At 51.6% G+C, this 17,806-nt stretch overlaps 1 protein-coding gene across 1 annotated transcript in view; it reads left to right on the top strand.

Annotated features, from left to right (window-relative positions):
- The first annotated feature begins 294 nt into the window (after positions 1-294).
- Positions 295-17,806, top strand: part of AARS1 (alanyl-tRNA synthetase 1) — a 30,598-nt gene continuing 13,086 nt past the window's right edge. The window contains exons 1-9 of the mRNA XM_075940621.2: positions 295-454; positions 5,717-5,880; positions 7,037-7,225; positions 9,222-9,367; positions 11,314-11,505; positions 12,437-12,581; positions 14,399-14,544; positions 16,517-16,625; positions 16,738-16,888. Coding sequence (XP_075796736.2) covers positions 5,737-5,880; positions 7,037-7,225; positions 9,222-9,367; positions 11,314-11,505; positions 12,437-12,581; positions 14,399-14,544; positions 16,517-16,625; positions 16,738-16,888 — 1,222 coding nt within the window. The 5' untranslated portion in view covers positions 295-454; positions 5,717-5,736. The remainder of the gene's footprint in view (positions 455-5,716; positions 5,881-7,036; positions 7,226-9,221; positions 9,368-11,313; positions 11,506-12,436; positions 12,582-14,398; positions 14,545-16,516; positions 16,626-16,737; positions 16,889-17,806) is intronic.

The following is a 17,806-nucleotide window of genomic DNA, read 5'->3' as shown; positions in this document are numbered from 1 at the left end:
CTGTGCCGGGCCGGGGAGCCCGCGGGGCGGAGGGATCCCGGCGTTGTGCCGGGCCGGGGAGCCCGCGGGGCGGGGGGGTCCCGGGCTGGCACCGGGCTCAGCCCCCGCCCCGCAGACAGGCCCTGGGGCTCCGGGGGGTGAGTCACACTGTGGCCTTGTAGCCAAGGGGGCGCCGCAAACCCCGGGGAGAGGACAACGACCGCCCCGCCCCGCCCCGGGCGGAGCTAAGATGGCGGCGGCGAGCCCCGCCCTCCCCGACAGGCCGTTGCATCAGCCGCCTCACGGCCCTGCCGCCTGACGTCACATGCGAGCCGCCTCCGCGCCGCGCGGTGACGGCCAGAGGCGTTGACCAATCAGCAGCCGGCCGCCTGGCGTGGGGCGGGGCGGAAGTTGCCGGGGTTAGGTTGCGCGCCGCGAGGCGTAAGGTCGCGGCAGGTGGCGGTGCGCCGGAGAGGTAACGGCCAGCAGAGGGGGGGGGGGTACTGAGCCGCCTCGTGCCGCATTCCCCCATCTCTCCCGGCATGCCCTGGGGCGGGGGAGTCGTGCTGTGGGGGGGGAATGGGGGAGCCCCACGCAGGAGGGGCGGGGGGGGGGAGTCGTGCTGTGGGGGGGGGGGGGGGGAGCCCCACGCAGGAGGGGCGGGGCTGGGGAGTCGTGCTGTGGGGGGGGAATGGGGGAGCCCCACGCAGGAGGGGCGGGGGGGGAGTCGTGCTGTGGGGGGGGAATGGGGGAGCCCCACGCAGGAGTCGTGCTGGGGGGGGAATGGGGGGGCCCCACGCAGGAGTCGTGCTGTGGGGGGGAATGGGGGAGCCCCACGCAGGAGTCGTGCTGTGGGGGGGAATGGGGGAGCCCCACGCAGGAGGGGCGGGGGGGGGGAGTGCTGTGGGGGGGGGGGGGGGGGAGTCGTGCTGTGGGGGGGGAATGGGGGAGCCCCACGCAGGAGTCGGCTGGGGGGGGGGGGGAGCCCCACGCAGGAGGGGCGGGGGGGGGAGTCGTGCTGTGGGGGGGGTATGGGGGAGCCCCACGCAGGAGGGGCGGGGGGGGGGAGTCGTGCTGTGGGGGGGGGGGGGGGAGCCCCACGCAGGAGGGGCGGGGGGGGGAGTCGTGCTGTGGGGGGGGAATGGGGGAGCCCCACGCAGGAGGGGCGGGGGGGGAGTGGGGGGGGGGGGGAGTCGTGCTGTGGGGGGAATGGGGGAGCCCCACGCAGGAGGGGCGGGGCGGGGGAGTCGTGCTGTGGGGGGAATGGGGGAGCCCCACGCAGGAGGGGCGGGGCGGGGGAGTCGTGCTGTGGGGGGGGGGAATGGGGGAGCCCCACGCAGGAGGGGCGGGGGGGGGGTCGTGCTGTGGGGGGGGAATGGGGGAGCCCCACGCAGGAGGGGCGGGGGAGTCGTGCTGTGGGGGGAATGGGGGAGCCCCACGCAGGAGTCGTGCTGTGGGGGGGGAATGGGGGAGCCCCACGCAGGAGTCGTGCTGTGGGGGGGAATGGGGGAGCCCCACGCAGGAGGGGCAGGGCGGGGGGGGGGGCGTGCTGTGGGGGGGGGGGAATGGGGGAGCCCCACGCAGGAGGGGCGGGGGGGAGTCATGCTGTGGGGGGGGGAATGGGGGAGCCCCACGCAGGAGGGGCGGGGCGGGGGAGTCGTGCTGTGGGGGGGGAATGGGGGAGTCCCACGCAGGAGGGGCGGGGGGGGGAGTCGTGCTGTGGGGGGGGAATGGGGGAGCCCCACACAGGAGGGGCAGGGCGGGGGAGTCGTGCTGTGGGGGGGGAATGGGGGAGCCCCACGCAGGAGGGGCGGGGGAGTCGTGGAGTGGGAATGGGGGAGCCCCACGCAGGAGGGGCGGGGGAGTCGTGCAGTGGAGTGGGAATGGGGGAGCCCCATGCAGGAGAGGCGGGGTGGGGGAGTTGTGCAGTGGAGTGGGAATGGGGGAGCCCCACGCAGGAGAGGCGGGGTGGGGTTGTCGTGCAGTGGAGTGGGAATGGGGGAGCCCCACGCAGGAGGGGTGGGGTGGGGGAATCGTGCAGTGGAGTGGGAATGGGGGAGCCCCACGCAGGAGGGGTGGGGTGGGGGAGTCGTGCAGTGGAGTGGGAATGGGGGAGCCCCACGCAGGAGAGGCGGGGTGGGGTTGTCGTGGAGTGGGAATGGGGGAGCCCCACGCAGGAGAGGCGGGGTGGGGTTGTCGTGCAGTGGAGTGGGAATGGGGGAGCCCCACGCAGGAGGGGTGGGGTGGGGGAGTCGTGCAGTGGAGTGGGAATGGGCTGCCCCCTGCAGGAGAGGCGGGGTGGGAGTTGTGCTGTGGAGTGCGAGTGTGAGGCCCTCCTGGCATACAGCGAGCATGTATTAGGGTTGTGCATGGTGTGGCTCTGGTAATGTGTCCATGACATGCTGGAGATGGATCTGAGTGCAGTTTTAAACCAGATCGCCCAGTGTCAGGCCCATGGGCCTGTTTTCAGAACATTTTGTAAGAATATAATGGCCATACTGGGTCTGCCCAGTGATCTGTCCAGCTCGGAATCCTGTCTTCCGACTGTAGCCAGTGCCAGTCCAGTGCTTTGGGCCTGTTCCCTCTGTGTAATGGTTTGGAGTCTTGTTGCACCATCCTAGCCCTGCTTAAAAACACACAACCTGTTTTCCATCCGGACATGCTGTGGTTGGAACTCCTGGCTTCAATTCTTGGCTCAGCTGCACTGCATGTGACCTTTGGCCAAGTCACCAAGATGTCAAGTATCAGAGGGGTAACCATGGGGGACTAACCATGTTAGTCTGAATCTGCAGAAGCGGCAAGGAGTCCTGTGGCACCTTATAGACTAACCGAAGTGTTGGAGCATAAGCTTTCGTGGGCAAAGACCCACTTCGTCAGATGCATGATTCTGATTCTTGCCAAAATGCCTGCTTTGGAGAAAGGGAAAAGGCCTGACAGCTAAAATGCCAGTAGAGTTTTTAGTACACTTCAAAAATGATTTTGTGGTTTTTAAATTTTGCTTTTTCCCCTCCCTTGCAGCCCCAGTCTCTTCTCTTGCTCAGAGGGAGGCAGCTGTCCCAATGACTTGCATGGTGAAGAGGCAGATTCTCTGCTCAGTCTTTTGTTTGTGAAACAGGACACTTCTTTCTCTCTCAGTTCTGGTGGAGGGTTCCAGAATGGACTTGAAGACTCAGACCCTCTAATCTAGGATATGTAGATACCTCATTTCCATTGATTTTGGTGGGAGCCAGGTGCCTAATGGCTTTTGTGGATCTGGATGATGGAACTGACATAGGTGTAGGCTGTCTAAAGGTGTTGCACTGACAATCATGCTGCTGCTCCTGTGGCTTTGGAAAAGCAACTAGAAAAGAGCCATCTAGATCCCTTTCCTACTTCTGTCTGCTGTAGTAGACCTTGCTTATCACTCCTCCCATACACACTTTCATGGACCGCAACATTTTCCCAGTCTGCTTGTATTTTGAGAGGCAGTGGGAAGCAGCCAGTGCTCGCTGGGGAGGGGCTGGTTGCCAAGTTGCTGCAGGATAGTGATGATTTGTGCAGGATTCTTGATTCTGATTCTCGCATCTTGGTGTTTAGGGTTTTTTAAATTATAATAGCATGTTCTATTTTTTCTTGCTAAGTGAATTACTATATTGTCAGCCCTAACTGCAGATTTGTAATCTCAGAGGAGTAGTTATGTTAGTCTGTATCTGCAAAAACAACAAGGAGTCCCTTAGAGACTTAACAGATTTATTAGGACATAAGCTTTTGTGAGTAAAACCCACTTCATCAGCTGTATTGGAGTAGAATAGTAATAGAGATGTAGCTGTGTTAGTCTGGTATAGCTGAAACAAAAAACAGGACTATGTAGCACTGTAAAGACTAACAAGATGGTTTATTAGGTGATGAGTTTTCGTGGGCCAGGCCCACTTCCTCAGATCAAATAGTGGAAGAAAATTGGCACGACCATATATCCTTTGGCATATATGGTCAGGCCAAAGGACTATATATATATATATATATATAATATATATGGTCGTGCCAATTTTCTTCCACAATTTGATCTGAGGAAGTGGGTCTGGCCCACGAAAGCTCATCACCTAATAAACCAGCTTGTTAGTCTTTACAGTGCTACATAGTCCTGTTTTTTGTTTCATTGGAGTGGAAGTTACAGAATCATAGAATACTTGAATTGGAAGGGACCTCGAGAGATCATCAAGTCCAGTCCTCTCTCCTCATGGCAGGACCAAGCATAGCCTATATAATCTCTGACAGGTGTCTGTCTAACCTGCTCTTAAATATCTCCAGTGATGGAGATTCCATAACCTCCATAGGCAATTTATTCTAGTGTTTAACCACCCTGATCTTAAAGCTCCCTTGCTGCAGCTTAACCCCATTGCTACTTGTTCTATCATCAGAGGCCAAGGAGAACAATTCCCCCCCCATCTCCCTGTGACACCCTTTTAGATACCTGAAAACTGCTATCCTGTGCCCTCTCAGTCTTCTCTTTTCCAAACTAAACAAACCCAATTGTTTCAGCCTTGCCCTATAGCTCACGTTCTCTAGACCTTTAATCATTTTTGTTGCTCTTCTCTGAACCTTCTCCAATTTCTCCCAGAAGCAAAGGTATATATAAGGAAAAAGCTGCTTATGTTAATGAAAGCTAATCAAGCAACGATTACTTGAAACTCATGTTCTGTCTGTTCTGTTTGGGAGGCAATGTGATCCTTGGCTGGCATTCATGAGCTGCAGCATAGACTCTTCAGTACTGCAGGCCTTTGTGTCTGTGATTCAGGGCTCCTTCTAGAGAGCTGTTGTATGCCATGCTCAGTCTAACTTAACTGTTTGGTATCCACCACACACATTTTCAGGGGATTACTCCTGGGGAAATTGTGCACCAATGCGCAATGCAGAATTTTGCAGACATTAATGTGTGCACAGGATCTCTTCCTGCCACCCCCAAAATGGCCTGCATTGCTGCTTTCCACCACTAAGGGATGCTAGAGCCCAGCTGAGACAGTCACTGCTGGGGGAAGGAGGTGGGAGTTAGAGGGTTGCAGGCAGCTGCAGTTCCCAGTACACCTTGAGGGAAGAAGAGAATAGCTCACAGGGAATTCCATGCAAGTCTGTCAAGCATCAGGCTGTTTTGTCCTCTGGATCTCAAGGTTCTGGGGAAGAAAAGAGTAGGTGTCTAGGTGAGTGAGGGAAGGTCCCCACAGCTGGGAATTGGGGGGTTCAAGTATTTAGGCTGAGGGGGCCACAGCTGGGATCTGGAGGAGGAGGTGTGGGTGCCTTGCCCCCTGCCAGTGCTTTGGGGGGATCAGAAGGGTTTCTTTAACTCTCTGCTTCTGGTGGAAATTTTGTGTGTCTGTAAAAATAGACATACTTGCTGACAGGTATTTTGAAATGTATTACTAGAGTAATTGAAACGTGATTTTTGACACAACATTTGCAGAATTTATAATTTTGGGGTGTAGAATGCTGCTAGGAGTGTGAGGATACTTTCACTTTTCCTTAAAAGCTGAAGAATCTGTGATCCTTTAGCTCAGTATGGCAGAATGAAACTCATCACTTTTGAAAACAAGTTAGGTTTTCAGATATTAATTTCTAACCTAATTTTCATTAGACCCAAGCAAAAGAATTGGGTGAGTTACATCCCATTTGCCCCTTTCCTGGGATCCTTATTTGTTATCGTCCCATTAACTGAGTAGAATGTATCCTTCACCTGTCTGCTTTCTATTCCCTTCTCTTTTGCCAGCTTTGCGTGGTGATCTCAAAATGGAAGAGACACTCTCAGCGAGGCAGATCCGTCAGAAGTTCATTGACTTCTTCAAAGCGCACCAGCACACCTATGTGCACTCATCTGCTACTATCCCATTGGATGATCCTACGCTGCTCTTTGCCAATGCTGGCATGAATCAGGTAGGACTCTCACTAGGACTGTTACAGCTTTGGTACTTGTTTTGTTCTTTCTGCAGGAGCAAAGAATGAAGGTGTGCTTAGCCATGTGGCTAGTATTTATTAGGGATGTAAAATTCCAGTTATAAAGTTAACCAGTTAAACAGACTGTTTAACCTCTTAACAGTGATTCCTGCAGCACAGAGCTGCTGCAGCCTGGCCAGACCCATCAGAAGCGGGGAGCTGTTTTGGCTGGGCTGAGCAGGTCCCAGTGCACCCCGTGGATGGGGTGTTGCTCCAGCGTGGTTGGGCCCATACTGCCATGGCATAGGGCTGCTCTGACCTGTCTGGAGCATCCTATGGCACAGTGAGCAGCCTCCCACCGATTAACAGTTTACCCCAGTAAGCATGTCGATAAAGTGCTTATCGGGTTCCTGGTTAACTTTTTACATCCCCAGTATCACACTGAGATTCAGTCTGGTGAGATATAACAGGCCTGAATTGCTCCATTGATTCCATTGTCACACTCCTGGCTATGGGCTCCCAGGATTGTGATGAGATCACACAAGTTAAGATGTCCGTGTTCACTGGAGGGCCCAGAGTGGGGTGGGGCGGCTGAGAATGGAGTCTGCCCATGGCACCTGAGGAATGTACTAAATCAGCACATCCCTGAGCAGCGTTTCACCACAATGATTCTGCTAAGCCCTGCTTAGTTTAAAGCCTGCCTCCCCATATGGAATCCTTGAGGAATGGTGCAGGCTGCGTTCTGTTCTGTAGGGGATTGTCATCAGTCAGAGGGCTCATTGGACACTTCAGATCTGTGCACAGGCAGCGTTTTGCTCATTCCATTCATTCTTCTGAATCCCTCGCTAGGGGCCTGATCCCAAAGTAGTTGGTGAAAAGACTCTAGCAGGCTTTGGATCAGTCCTGTTGCACCAAGCAAACAATCCTGTTTAGAAAAACCCTGGTGATGTTGAATTAGGAGTGGGGCCATACCTGCCCTCCTTCTGGGCACAGAGTCCAGCAGTACTGCTCATGGCTGGGTAGGAGTGATGGGAAAGACGCCCTGCTGGTGGAGTGACAACGTCAGCATTTCCTAATACATGCGTTAAGCCCACAGGATACTCGCCGCCTGGGTGGGTTCTTGTGTTTCAATCATCCTGCTTCTGTTTCCTCCCAGTTCAAACCCATCTTCCTCAATACCCTGGACCCATCCCATCCCATGGCTAAACTGACCAGAGCTGCCAATACCCAAAAGTGCATCCGAGCTGGGGGCAAACACAATGATCTGGATGATGTGGGGAAAGACGTCTACCACCACACCTTCTTTGAGATGCTGGGTTCCTGGTCATTTGGAGATTACTTCAAGGTAAGCTAGGGGCAAAGGGAATCTGGAACCTAAGCTGAGCTTTTATCACCTTTAAGGCCAGAAGGGACCATTAAATCATCTAGGCCACTACACTTCATCCAAACACCTCTATGTTGAACCTGGTGACCCCAGTTAAAACAAAACATTTCGGTCTTTGGGAGGCTAATGGCTGTGCACTGTAGGCAGAGAATGGGAGAGACTGAGGTGCTACTAGTGCCCAAGTTCCCTGTGATGGCAGGGAATTGATTAGGTTGGTTGTGCCCAGATGATCCTGGCAAACTCTCTGTACCCCATGCTACGAAGGAACATGAAAAGCCCCAAAAGTGCCAGCCTGTCTGACCTGAAGGAAGATTCCTTCCAGACCCCAAATCTGGCAGTCAGGAAGACCCTGAGTATGGTAGCAAGACACGCAAGTCAGTTGCCTAACCCAAAAAATTCTGTGTACTTCCTCACAACAGTGGGGTCATTGATAAAAAGTAAAAATACAGTCTCCTTAATTTTTGCATCTGAGCATTTGGATAGTAAAATACTTGAAACCCTTGTGGATGGAAAAAGCCCCTAGCTGCCTCCCATGGATGTTGTGAGGATAAATTTGCTAACATTTGTAAAGCACTTCAAATGTGAAAAGCTCTCAGTAGAAATGTGTTCTTGTCTGTTTCATCTCTGTACGTGTATAGCTCTTACAGCCTACTACCTGAACACAGTGTTAGGACTACCGTAGTGTGACTAACAGTCATTCTTATAACAGGGATTCAATAAATCAATACAAATAAGCCAGCAGTTTTCAATTGGATTTAAATCCAATAAGCTAAGAAAGGCAAAGCAATTCCTTGTTTCAGGCTTCTAGTGTCTGAGCAGGCTTTCACACAGAACAGTCATTTTCCAATGATCTTTCTGCAGCCCTTCATTTGTAAGTGGCTCGGGCTGCAATCTGTAGAACTTTGGAGCAAAATGCAGGACCATGTAGCACTTTAAAGACTAACAAGATGGTTTATTAGGTGATGAGCTTTCGTGGGCCAGACCCACTTCCTCAGATCAAATAGTGGAAGAAAATTGTCACAACCATATATACCAAAGGATACAATTAAAAAAAAAAAAGATGAACAATTGTATCCTTTGGTATATATGGTTGTGACTAGTTTCTTCCACTATTTGATCTGAGGAAGTGGGACTGGCCCACAAAAGCTCATCATCTAATAAACCATCTTGTTAGTCTTTAAAGTGCTACATTGTCCTGCATTTTGCTTCAGCTACCCCAGACTAACACGGCTACATCTCTATCACTAGAACTTTGGAGGCAGGGTTCCAGCAGAAGTTCTGGATGCCAGCTGAAGTTAGCGAAAAGCACTTGCTGAGGATGTATGAGCATAAAATGAGGACGTGTGATGTGGTGATCTTGCAGTTGGCTTAGTTCAAGAGTGAATACTGTGCTACTGAACTTCCTGAATGGGGATGTTAAAAAATGATAGTGTGTGTCAATGTGGTTGATTTTTAGTTCCATTGTTGTTTTAATGAGGAAAGAGAATCGCAATGGAACCTGCTAAATATATATTTTATTTTGCTGCTTGTATGAAGCCATCCAAGGAACTTTCTGGCCCCTGCAAATGTTGGCCTGCCTGTTTCAGCTGTTGTTAGTCAGGTTCTTCACCTTATTTGTTATCTAAAAATCTGAGCCTAGCTCATACCAGGTTCTGAGGGGCTGGTGTTTCGCAGAGCTGGCAACTCCAGGGATTATCCACAGTGGGCCTAGAGAGACAGGCAATCCACTGTATATGTGCTAGGCCTCCATTCTTTTGCCCGCAAGTGGAGTCAGTGAGGAGATCTTTCATGTGTTCTGTGTTACATGTGCTTCCTCTTTCATTTACTGTGTGCAAAGTCTATTCTGAGGCATTACGGTCTGTCCCTGCAGTCCTTGCCTGCTCTGGTTTGGGGCTGTATTGTATGGCTAAAAAAATCCATTTGTTCTTCCTCACTTATCTTGTCTTTCCTGGTTCAGGAACTGGCTTGTAAACTGGCTCTGGACCTTCTCACCAACGAGTTCGGCATCCCCATTGAAAGACTCTATGTCACTTACTTTGGTGGCAATGAGGCAGCCGGATTAGAGCCAGACCTTGAGTGCAAACAGATCTGGCGGGATTTGGGGTAAGGCATTTAAAAATACAATGGTTCTTACAAAACCAGTGCTGGTGATAGGTGCAAGCCTGACAGTCTCGGGGCTTGGAGTCCCTTGTTTGCCCGTGCCATGGTTGAGGCAGAATAAGCTTCTTGTGGTCTCACCAGTCCATCTTTGACCTCTCTGCTGAGGTGTGTCTCGAGCTTAAGTGCAGGATCTCCCAGTGAGCACATGGCCCTAATGCTCTGTGTTCTGCAGTGGCTGCCTGATGGTTTCCAGATGAAGGTAAAGGTGGTGTAGGCTTTGAGTTGTAAGGCCCTAAATGGTCTGGGATGGGCCTGCTTGACGGAGCATTCCTGCACCATCCTGCTGCAGTAGTGCTCAGTGAAAGTAGTCCAGGACAAATTGCTTTGGCTTGCCAGCATGGGAGCTGCTGACAGTGTTCTCCGCAAGGAGCCTGTGACTGTGGGATTAATTTCCTCTTGGCTTTGAAATAGTCTGGTTCTGCTGATTTCCAGGGCATGCTGCAATGGCCGTCTTTTCAAATGGGTGTTTGGAATGGCTGGGGAAATTGGGGGGGGGGCGGGGTAGATTTCCATTTAATTATTATTTTTAATTTCGTTTCCTTCTGTTTACAAGAGCTGGGATCTGTTGCTTTGTTCTGTAGCCACAGATTAGATTCCTAGCGGCAGCTGAGCCTGAGAGATTAGATTGAACTAGGTCAAATATTGACCCACTTTAACTATACACTCCCTGCCCAGTTAGAAAGTGGGATCTTCTGTAGGCGCACCTGTGAAGGAGGAATCCCTGAAGATTCCTACAGCACAGGGCTACTGGACAGACTCAAGACGTGCACATTCTCTCAGCAGTAAGTGATGGCCAGTGCTGTGGCAGAATTAACCTTAGACCCCTTCACATACTTGGCCCAAATCCCATATGTTTTGTAATGGTAACAGAGGACATAGCTGGGTTTTCACTGTGGCAGCAGATCACAGCTCATGCTCTTGGGGTGGCAGAGCCCAGGGTGTTGAGGTGACTCATTGAAAGGTGCATCCTGCTGTATCTTTGTTTGGATAAAGCCTGGGCATTCTGCATAAGAGAAATCTCCTGGAACCTCCCCAAGTCCAGTGGTCTAGCTGCAGCCTTTGCACAGAGAGATGTAAAAAGGGATGACTCCATGTTCTGAAAGACATGGTGGCATTTTAAGAATATATGATGTGCACTAGGCCTCTCCCCAGAGGATACAAGCTGCTTGTGAATGTGTCAGTTGAGGTGGTCTTTGTTTGGCCCTGCTAGAATGGGACGTCCAACTGGTAGGTGTTAGAAAGCAGGCCTGTCTCTCAAAAGCCTGTGAGCTTTAGGGATGTTAAATAGCGGTTAATTGAATAGTTGATTAACCTTGTGAATTCTTATCGGTTAGTTGACTATTCTCTAGTCCCAAAGGGTGGGGCTGGCAGCCAGCGCGCTCTGGCCCCACTCCTGGGGAGTCCCCTGCCACCCCACGCTGCTGCGTCTCTGCGGCGGCAGCATGGGGTGCCAGGCAGGAACTGGTCCACAAGGGGAGTCAGTTTAAAAACCAGCCCACCTTGTGGACTGGCTGCCTGCCACCCCACACTGCAGCTTCTGATACAGAGGCGGCAGCAGGGGGTGGCAGCAGCACCTGTCCAGGGCGAGGGTCTGACCTCTCATACTGGGTGCAAGCCAGGACTGAGCCAGGCTGCTGGTTAGCCTGCTAAAAAATTCATTGGCAAAGTGGAGCGGGGGGAATGGGTGTAGTCGATAATGTTAGCCTATACGCTTTGCTTATTGGTTAATCAATTAATCGACTACACGAATACAACCCTTGTGAACTCTTCCAGCCCATTCCATGAGTTTTAACAGGCAAAAGTTGGCTTCTTTGTTTGCACCTGAGCTGGGAGGAGCGGGGTTGTGTTGTGCTCTCACCTCTGATTTAATGGGCACTGTCATGGTACAGATTGGCTGAGAGCAGGATCCTGCCTGGCAGCATGAAGGATAACTTCTGGGAAATGGGGGACACAGGCCCCTGCGGGCCTTGCAGTGAGATTCATTATGACCGGATTGGGGGCCGGAATGCCTCGCACCTCGTCAATCAAGATGACCCCAATGTCTTGGAGATCTGGAACCTGGTGTTCATACAGTTTAACAGGTGAGCCAAGAGCCTGCTGCCTCCAGGCTTTCCTTGTTGGAGGGAGAATGAGAGCTCTGCTCTGAGGCAAAGCCAGCTTGTAGAGCAGTAGCACCGAGTGGCAGTAGGCCTGGGAGCCTCTGTTCTCCAGAGCGAGCGAATCGTTCTCGCCAACCCCGCAGCTGCCCCAGTGGGTGTTGGGAGGAATATGGCCAAACTGTGAAACCTAGGGAGAGGGAGGTTGTAGTTCACACACAGTGGGAGGTAACACCCATGTCCTGTGACTTGCCTCTAGAAGCGCTTATGGCGCTCCTTACTAGTGCCCCCGTGGCTTTTCCTCGTCAGACATGCGGGGACCCTAATAAGACTGCTCATTCGTCACCCTCCGCACTCAGCAGCTACACTGAGCTCCCAGCACCCCATGTGTGTTAACCATCCTCCCCAGCAGCCAATGGGAGCAAATAGCCGAGCCCTGCTACTGAGAGGAAAGGGCTGTTGTTATGGAGCAGTGAGAGCAGAAAGCTCACAGGCTGTGACCGTTGCCTGGAATTCGTGAGAGTCCTTTGGGCTGAACACTTGGCTCCACTCCCCATTGGGCTGACTTCTGCTCTGTCTCCCATCATTGTCCTTGATCAGCGGGGTTGAGGTTCCTCACCATCCCTCCTTGTAGCTCTGGAAGGAAGGCCGTTCTGCAGCCCCCACATCACGGGTTAATCTGTGGCTGCAGACACGCAGTCCCTTTTCCTAGGGGGGGAGGGTTTATTTACGTTGACTCTAGTTTGCTCTTGAGTGTCTTGGTAATTGCCCTCTTAATAAGGCTCCTAGTGGCCCGTGTGTGTGCCTGCCTTGTAAGCCCAATGGGATCATTGAAAGTCTTGTGGGGATGAGGGAAGAGATCTCAAGCTCCCTGCAGCAACCCAGTCAACAACTTTTTCTCCCTGGTGTTGGGCAGGGAGGCTGACGGGACCCTCAAGCCTCTTCCCAAGAAGAACATTGATACTGGGTTGGGTCTGGAAAGGCTGGTGTCGGTGCTGCAAAACAAGATGTCCAACTATGACACTGATCTCTTCATTCCCTACTTTGAAGCCATCCAGAAGGTATAGATCCGTGCCTGAGTCTTTGAACCTGATCAGAATTCCTCTGTGTACTCTCTTGTGCATGGTCTTGTGGGTGGACCGGCAGCCAGGGAAGCTGTCCCAGAGGTGGTGACCATGGTGACATCCTAGTGGCTGTGAGAGCGACCTGTCATGAATCCAAAAACACTTCTCTGCAGATGTGTGTCTTGACAAGGATAGAAGACTAGCCTGTTCTGTAGCTGCTGCTTCAGGAGCTCACAGGGATGGGTGCTGGCCATGCACCGTTTGGGTGCCTTTGGAAGTAGGAGACTCTGCCCTCCCCTCTGTATAGCTGCCATCCTCATGCAGGGCCCTAGGAAGCCTCACAAAGGGATTTACAATGTAAACAAATGGTATTGATCGTAGGGTTAAGATGGCACAACTCTGTGGTCAAGCCGAGCTCCATTTATCATGCTCTGGGTCAGCAGAGGCTGGGAACTTTGCAGAAGCAGCACATTCCTCCTTTGGGAATCTTGGGGAAGAGGGCCCCCACTTCTCCAAATACCGAGGGAAGTCTTGGTGCTCTGCAGGGTGCCATCTCCAGCTCTTCTCACCTGGAAAGATGGGTGGACCTAGTGCAGGGATCTAGGTGATGAAACTGGTCCAAAGCCAAACTTCAGCAGCCAGTCACCTGCCTTGAAACCCCCTGCTCCAAGGCCTGCAAGAGTATGTAGCTTGACTTTGAGAATCCACCTGTTTGCGGGACAGTATCTGACAGGTGCACAGCAGAACAGGGTGGATTCAGGCTCTTTTTGTTTCTTTATGTTGGATAAATAAAACCCGAAAAGATGTTTCTGAACAAGTTTTTCTGCTTGCTTTTCCTACTCAGAATATCCCACATGATCATCTTGATTTTGCTGGAAGACTCTGAAATGTGAATTGTGAGCAGTCTTGGCCCGGAGGGTGGGGGGCTGTTAGGGGGTGTTGAATCTCAACAAAGACCTCCTTTCTCCTGAATGTTTCTCCAAGGTTGGAATTGAATAGATGTTACCACAGGATTTCACTGACTTAAAATCCCATCTCTCATCTGTCAGTAGGCTTTCACTTACTGGGTGTTTGATTGCCATCTACCAGTCCCCCAGTAATCCATGGAGTCCTTTTTGCAAATGACTTGACTGGATCAGTATTTCCAGTGTTAAAAAACAAGCAGAAAATCTGCATTTTGGGTGCTTGTTTCTGAAAAGCCTTCCCAGGCCATCTCTATCCACCATAAAGGAACAAAGAAAAGTCCACAGGCAAGTTTCTCTTTGCAAGTCGCCTTTCAGGTGGCTTTCCCTGAACACTGGCTTTGTCAGGGAAGGAAGAAGCCAGGTCCTGAAAGCAGCAAGAGCATGGCAAACAGAATGGGCACTGCAGACTTGTTGGCTGTATTGGCTATGTCTGGCTGGAGTGTGTGACCCAACACAGGAAAATCAGTTGGGCCCCTGCCCCAGCTCTCGCTCCAAGTGGTGTTGGATTCTTCATCTATCACTCTTTGCTGGCCTGGGCTCATTCCAACTGCTGGAGTTGATCAGTTTCACTTTGCACCTGCCCTTCTGATCAGGGAGAGCTGAGCGTGGCTCCTTCCAGAGACACTTGCCTTTATCTGAAAGGGTGGGGGACAGTGAGGAGTTTGCTGCTTCCATAACATTCCCAGCCTCCACTGGCCCTGAGCAAGGCCAGCTCTGGAAGCAGTCCCCCAGGCTGTGCTGCTGAGCAGACTCAGGTAGCTAACTGTGTGTGTGGTCTCCCCTCTCCCCCCCGATAGTCAGACAAAACGGCCAGGTTCTCCATACTCACCGTCTCCTCTCTCTGCAAAGGGCACTGGGGCCAGGCTGTACACGGGGAAGGTTGGTGCGGAGGATGAAGATGGCATAGACATGGCATACCGAGTCCTAGCAGACCACGCCCGAACTATCACCGTGGCCCTCGCTGATGGAGGAAGACCTGACAACACGGGCAGAGGGTAAGAATGCAGGTGGCCCAAGTATACATTACTGAACCAGGAAGGTTACATGTGTGCGCAGAGGCTGCGGTGCAGCCTTGATGACACTGACATTCCACCACTTAGATGCATGTGAACGTTACAGCCATTGACCTCCTGTTCTGGAAAACAGGGGCTCTGAGATCTTCTCACTCCTTTGGGCATGTGGAGAGCCCTCCTCTGTGCCACCTCCATATGCAAGGCACTGGGTTCCTTGTCAGGGAGGAAGCTGGAATGGCTCAGTGGCAGTGTTTGGAGCCGGGCTGATTGTGGCTTGGGTAACTGCAAACTTTCCACACAGTGCTGTCAGTGCATCTCAGACCTGAGCTGCAGCTCTGCCCTGGCTATTCCAGCTCTGCTTTCCCATGCCTGTGCCTCAGCCAATGCTGACCTGAAGCTGCTCCACATGGGGACAGTTCCCAAGCTGCAAGAATGTAAATCTATGAGTAGGACTGTACTTCAGGCCTCTGGGTTAAGGAAAGGAGATGGAATGAGGTCAGGGCAGCAAGATGGTGGTAATTGGAGACTCCCACTAGCAACATGACTGGTCCCATGGCAAAATAGGGCCGAGTTTAAAGCCACAGTTTCTTGACACTAAGTGGCTGCTGCTTGGAACATTGAGTTCTAAGGCACAAGAGGCAAGGCTGTTCTTGGATCAGCTTTGTATGGGCATGCAGGCACCAGCTCAAGAAGCCACTCTAACAGTGTCCAAGGGACGGGGAGGCTACAAGAAGTGACACAGCAGCGTTAACCTTTAGGGGTCAGATGATTAGTCAGAAAGGTCCCAAATAAAAATAAAGGAGGTAAACTAGAGGTATCAACCCTAGAAAGAGACCTTGGCATCAAAGCAACTAGATTTAGGATGTCAGGACTGGGGTGGAGAATGACACTGAAAGTATTAAAATGCCTTGATACAAATGAAAAGTGTGGCCTTGTCTGTCACCAGTCATACCATCTTATTGCAGAACTGGGGTGTGCTCAGAGAAGAGTCATGAGAATGATCAGTGGCCTGGAAAAACTCTTGTGACAAATGATTGAAAAACTGGGCTTGGTATCTTAGCAAAGAGATAGATAAAAGGGCAGATGATACAAGAACTGTTCTGGAGCAAATAGAGCCCAGAAATTCTGGTGTTTCTCTCAAACATGAAGAACAAGAGGACACGGAGTAAAATTAAAAGAAGGGAAATTCAGAACCAATAGAAGGAAATACTTTTCTACACAATGCATAATTAGACTGTGGAGCTCACTGATGGGAAGTCCGAGGCTAGTAATTTAGGAAGAGTCAGAAAGGCATTGGATGCTTATGCACAGGGCTTGATAAATTGCTGTTTCTACTTGCCCGTGGCAAGTAGATTTCAGCCGGTCGCCCTGTTCACCGGCGGCGCGTGCATGCACATGTGCAAGACCTGCATTGCGCAGTGCGGGGCTGGCGAGTAGATTTCGCCGCCGTTTGTCAAGCCCTGCTTCTGCAGCTATCAAAAACAGTCTAAGTTCTCATAATTACTGATCACAGCATTTCTGGAAGGGATATGAAACCTTATGGTGCTGGGTGTACAAGCCAGTTTCTAACTAACAGAGGTCAGTGTGAGACCTAATCTGGGGGCAGATTGTCCCACATCTGCTGCTATGTGGTTTTATACCTTCCTCTGATGGACCTTGGGTCTGATGCAGCCTGCATATGTTCCTCTCACACAGCTGTGCTGATGCCCTTCAGTCCTGACACACAGCCCTTCTGCTGCTCTAGTTCTGCTCCCCGCCCCCAGCGCTCTGCCAGCGCCCCTCATCTCCGACCCACAGACGCTGTGTGGTGGATTCCAAAGCTAGGTGACAGGAGCTAGGGAAGAGTCCTCAGTGTTTGTATTGCCCATGGTTAGCTGCTGGTGGGTCCCACTGGCAGGAGGGAGAGGGGTGGGGATGTCATGTGAGGATCCCACTCTTGGTGCTGTTCCCGCAGGTATGTGCTGAGAAGGATTCTGCGGCGGGCTGTGCGCTACTCCCACGAGAAGCTCAGTGCCCCCAAAGGCTTCTTCGCCTCTCTGGTTGATGTGGTGGTGCAGTCACTGGTAGGTCCCTTCGCTGCACAGTAACTGCATGAGACTCCTTGGTCATGCATGGCAGGATCCCCTGCCTGATGCGGGTCTCTGCTCTTAATAGTTGCTATTTCTGTGTCCTCAGGGGGACGCGTTCCCTGAGCTAAAGAAGGACCCAGCTATGGTGAAGGATATTATCAACGAAGAAGAGGTTCAGTTCCTGAAAACCCTCAGCAGAGGTCGCCGCATCCTGGACAGGAAGATCCAGACTTTGGGGGACAGTAAAAGGATCCCTGGTAAGGTTTGTTTTAACTCCTTTGATGCTGAAGGAGGCTTCCAGGGAATCCTGTGTCCTGCAGTGAACAGCATTTGCCATCTGGGAGTCTTTCAGGGCTCGGCTGGGCTGCCTGTGCATTTAGCATGGGAAACCCTCTGCACAGTGAGAGCAGCCATTCTGTTGTACCAATAAAAGCAAGCAGGATCTTATGAGGGGGATAAGGCAAAAAGCCACATTTATTGTAAAGATAATAAAAAAATAAAGAAAAGATAGAAGCAAACAACGTTGTTTAACTACTTCACCCTTATACATATAAACATTCATTCATCCATTCGCTCAGGTTCTGTGTATTTGTTATAGTTACCAGCCTGGAAGTTGCTTGTGACAGAATACTTGCCAGGTACTCTGTACACAAGTGATGGGAGTGGGGAGCGAAGTCCTGATCAGATGCGCATCTCAAGCTCCTGGTAGGCTGGCAGCAGAACCTTGGACTCTGATTCCATAGTCTTTTAGTCCAGTTCTTATAGGAATTTCTTCCTAGGCCAGTCTATGGAAATTGCTGCATCATGCTGATGTCTCCAGGGTGGCTGCCAGGTGCTCGTCAGTGATCTCATTGGGTGGATCTCCAGTACTTGGTTTTCTCCACTTGACACCTTTTGGTTGCACTGGCACCTGACGCCTTCTTCAGCCCTTTGTTGCTGTATTCTCAGGCTGGCACCTCTCACAACCATTCATTCATCGTCCAAGCACTCTCTCTCTCTTACATACGTTCCCTAATTAATGTTTCCCATACAGTATTTTGTATAATAATAAAAGTTGTAGTTACAAAAGTTTCTGGGTGGTATTGCTTAAAACATTCTCTGAGTGCTGAGTAAAGTTACAATGTTTTAAAGAGAACAGGCGTCAATTATGTAACAATGCCCTTAGTCAATTACAG

This window comes from Pelodiscus sinensis, chromosome 12 (assembly GCF_052426305.1).
Source record: "Pelodiscus sinensis isolate ZL-2025 chromosome 12, ASM5242630v1, whole genome shotgun sequence".
Taxonomy (NCBI): domain Eukaryota; kingdom Metazoa; phylum Chordata; order Testudines; family Trionychidae; genus Pelodiscus; species Pelodiscus sinensis.
This window is presented reverse-complemented; position numbering and strand designations above follow the sequence as displayed.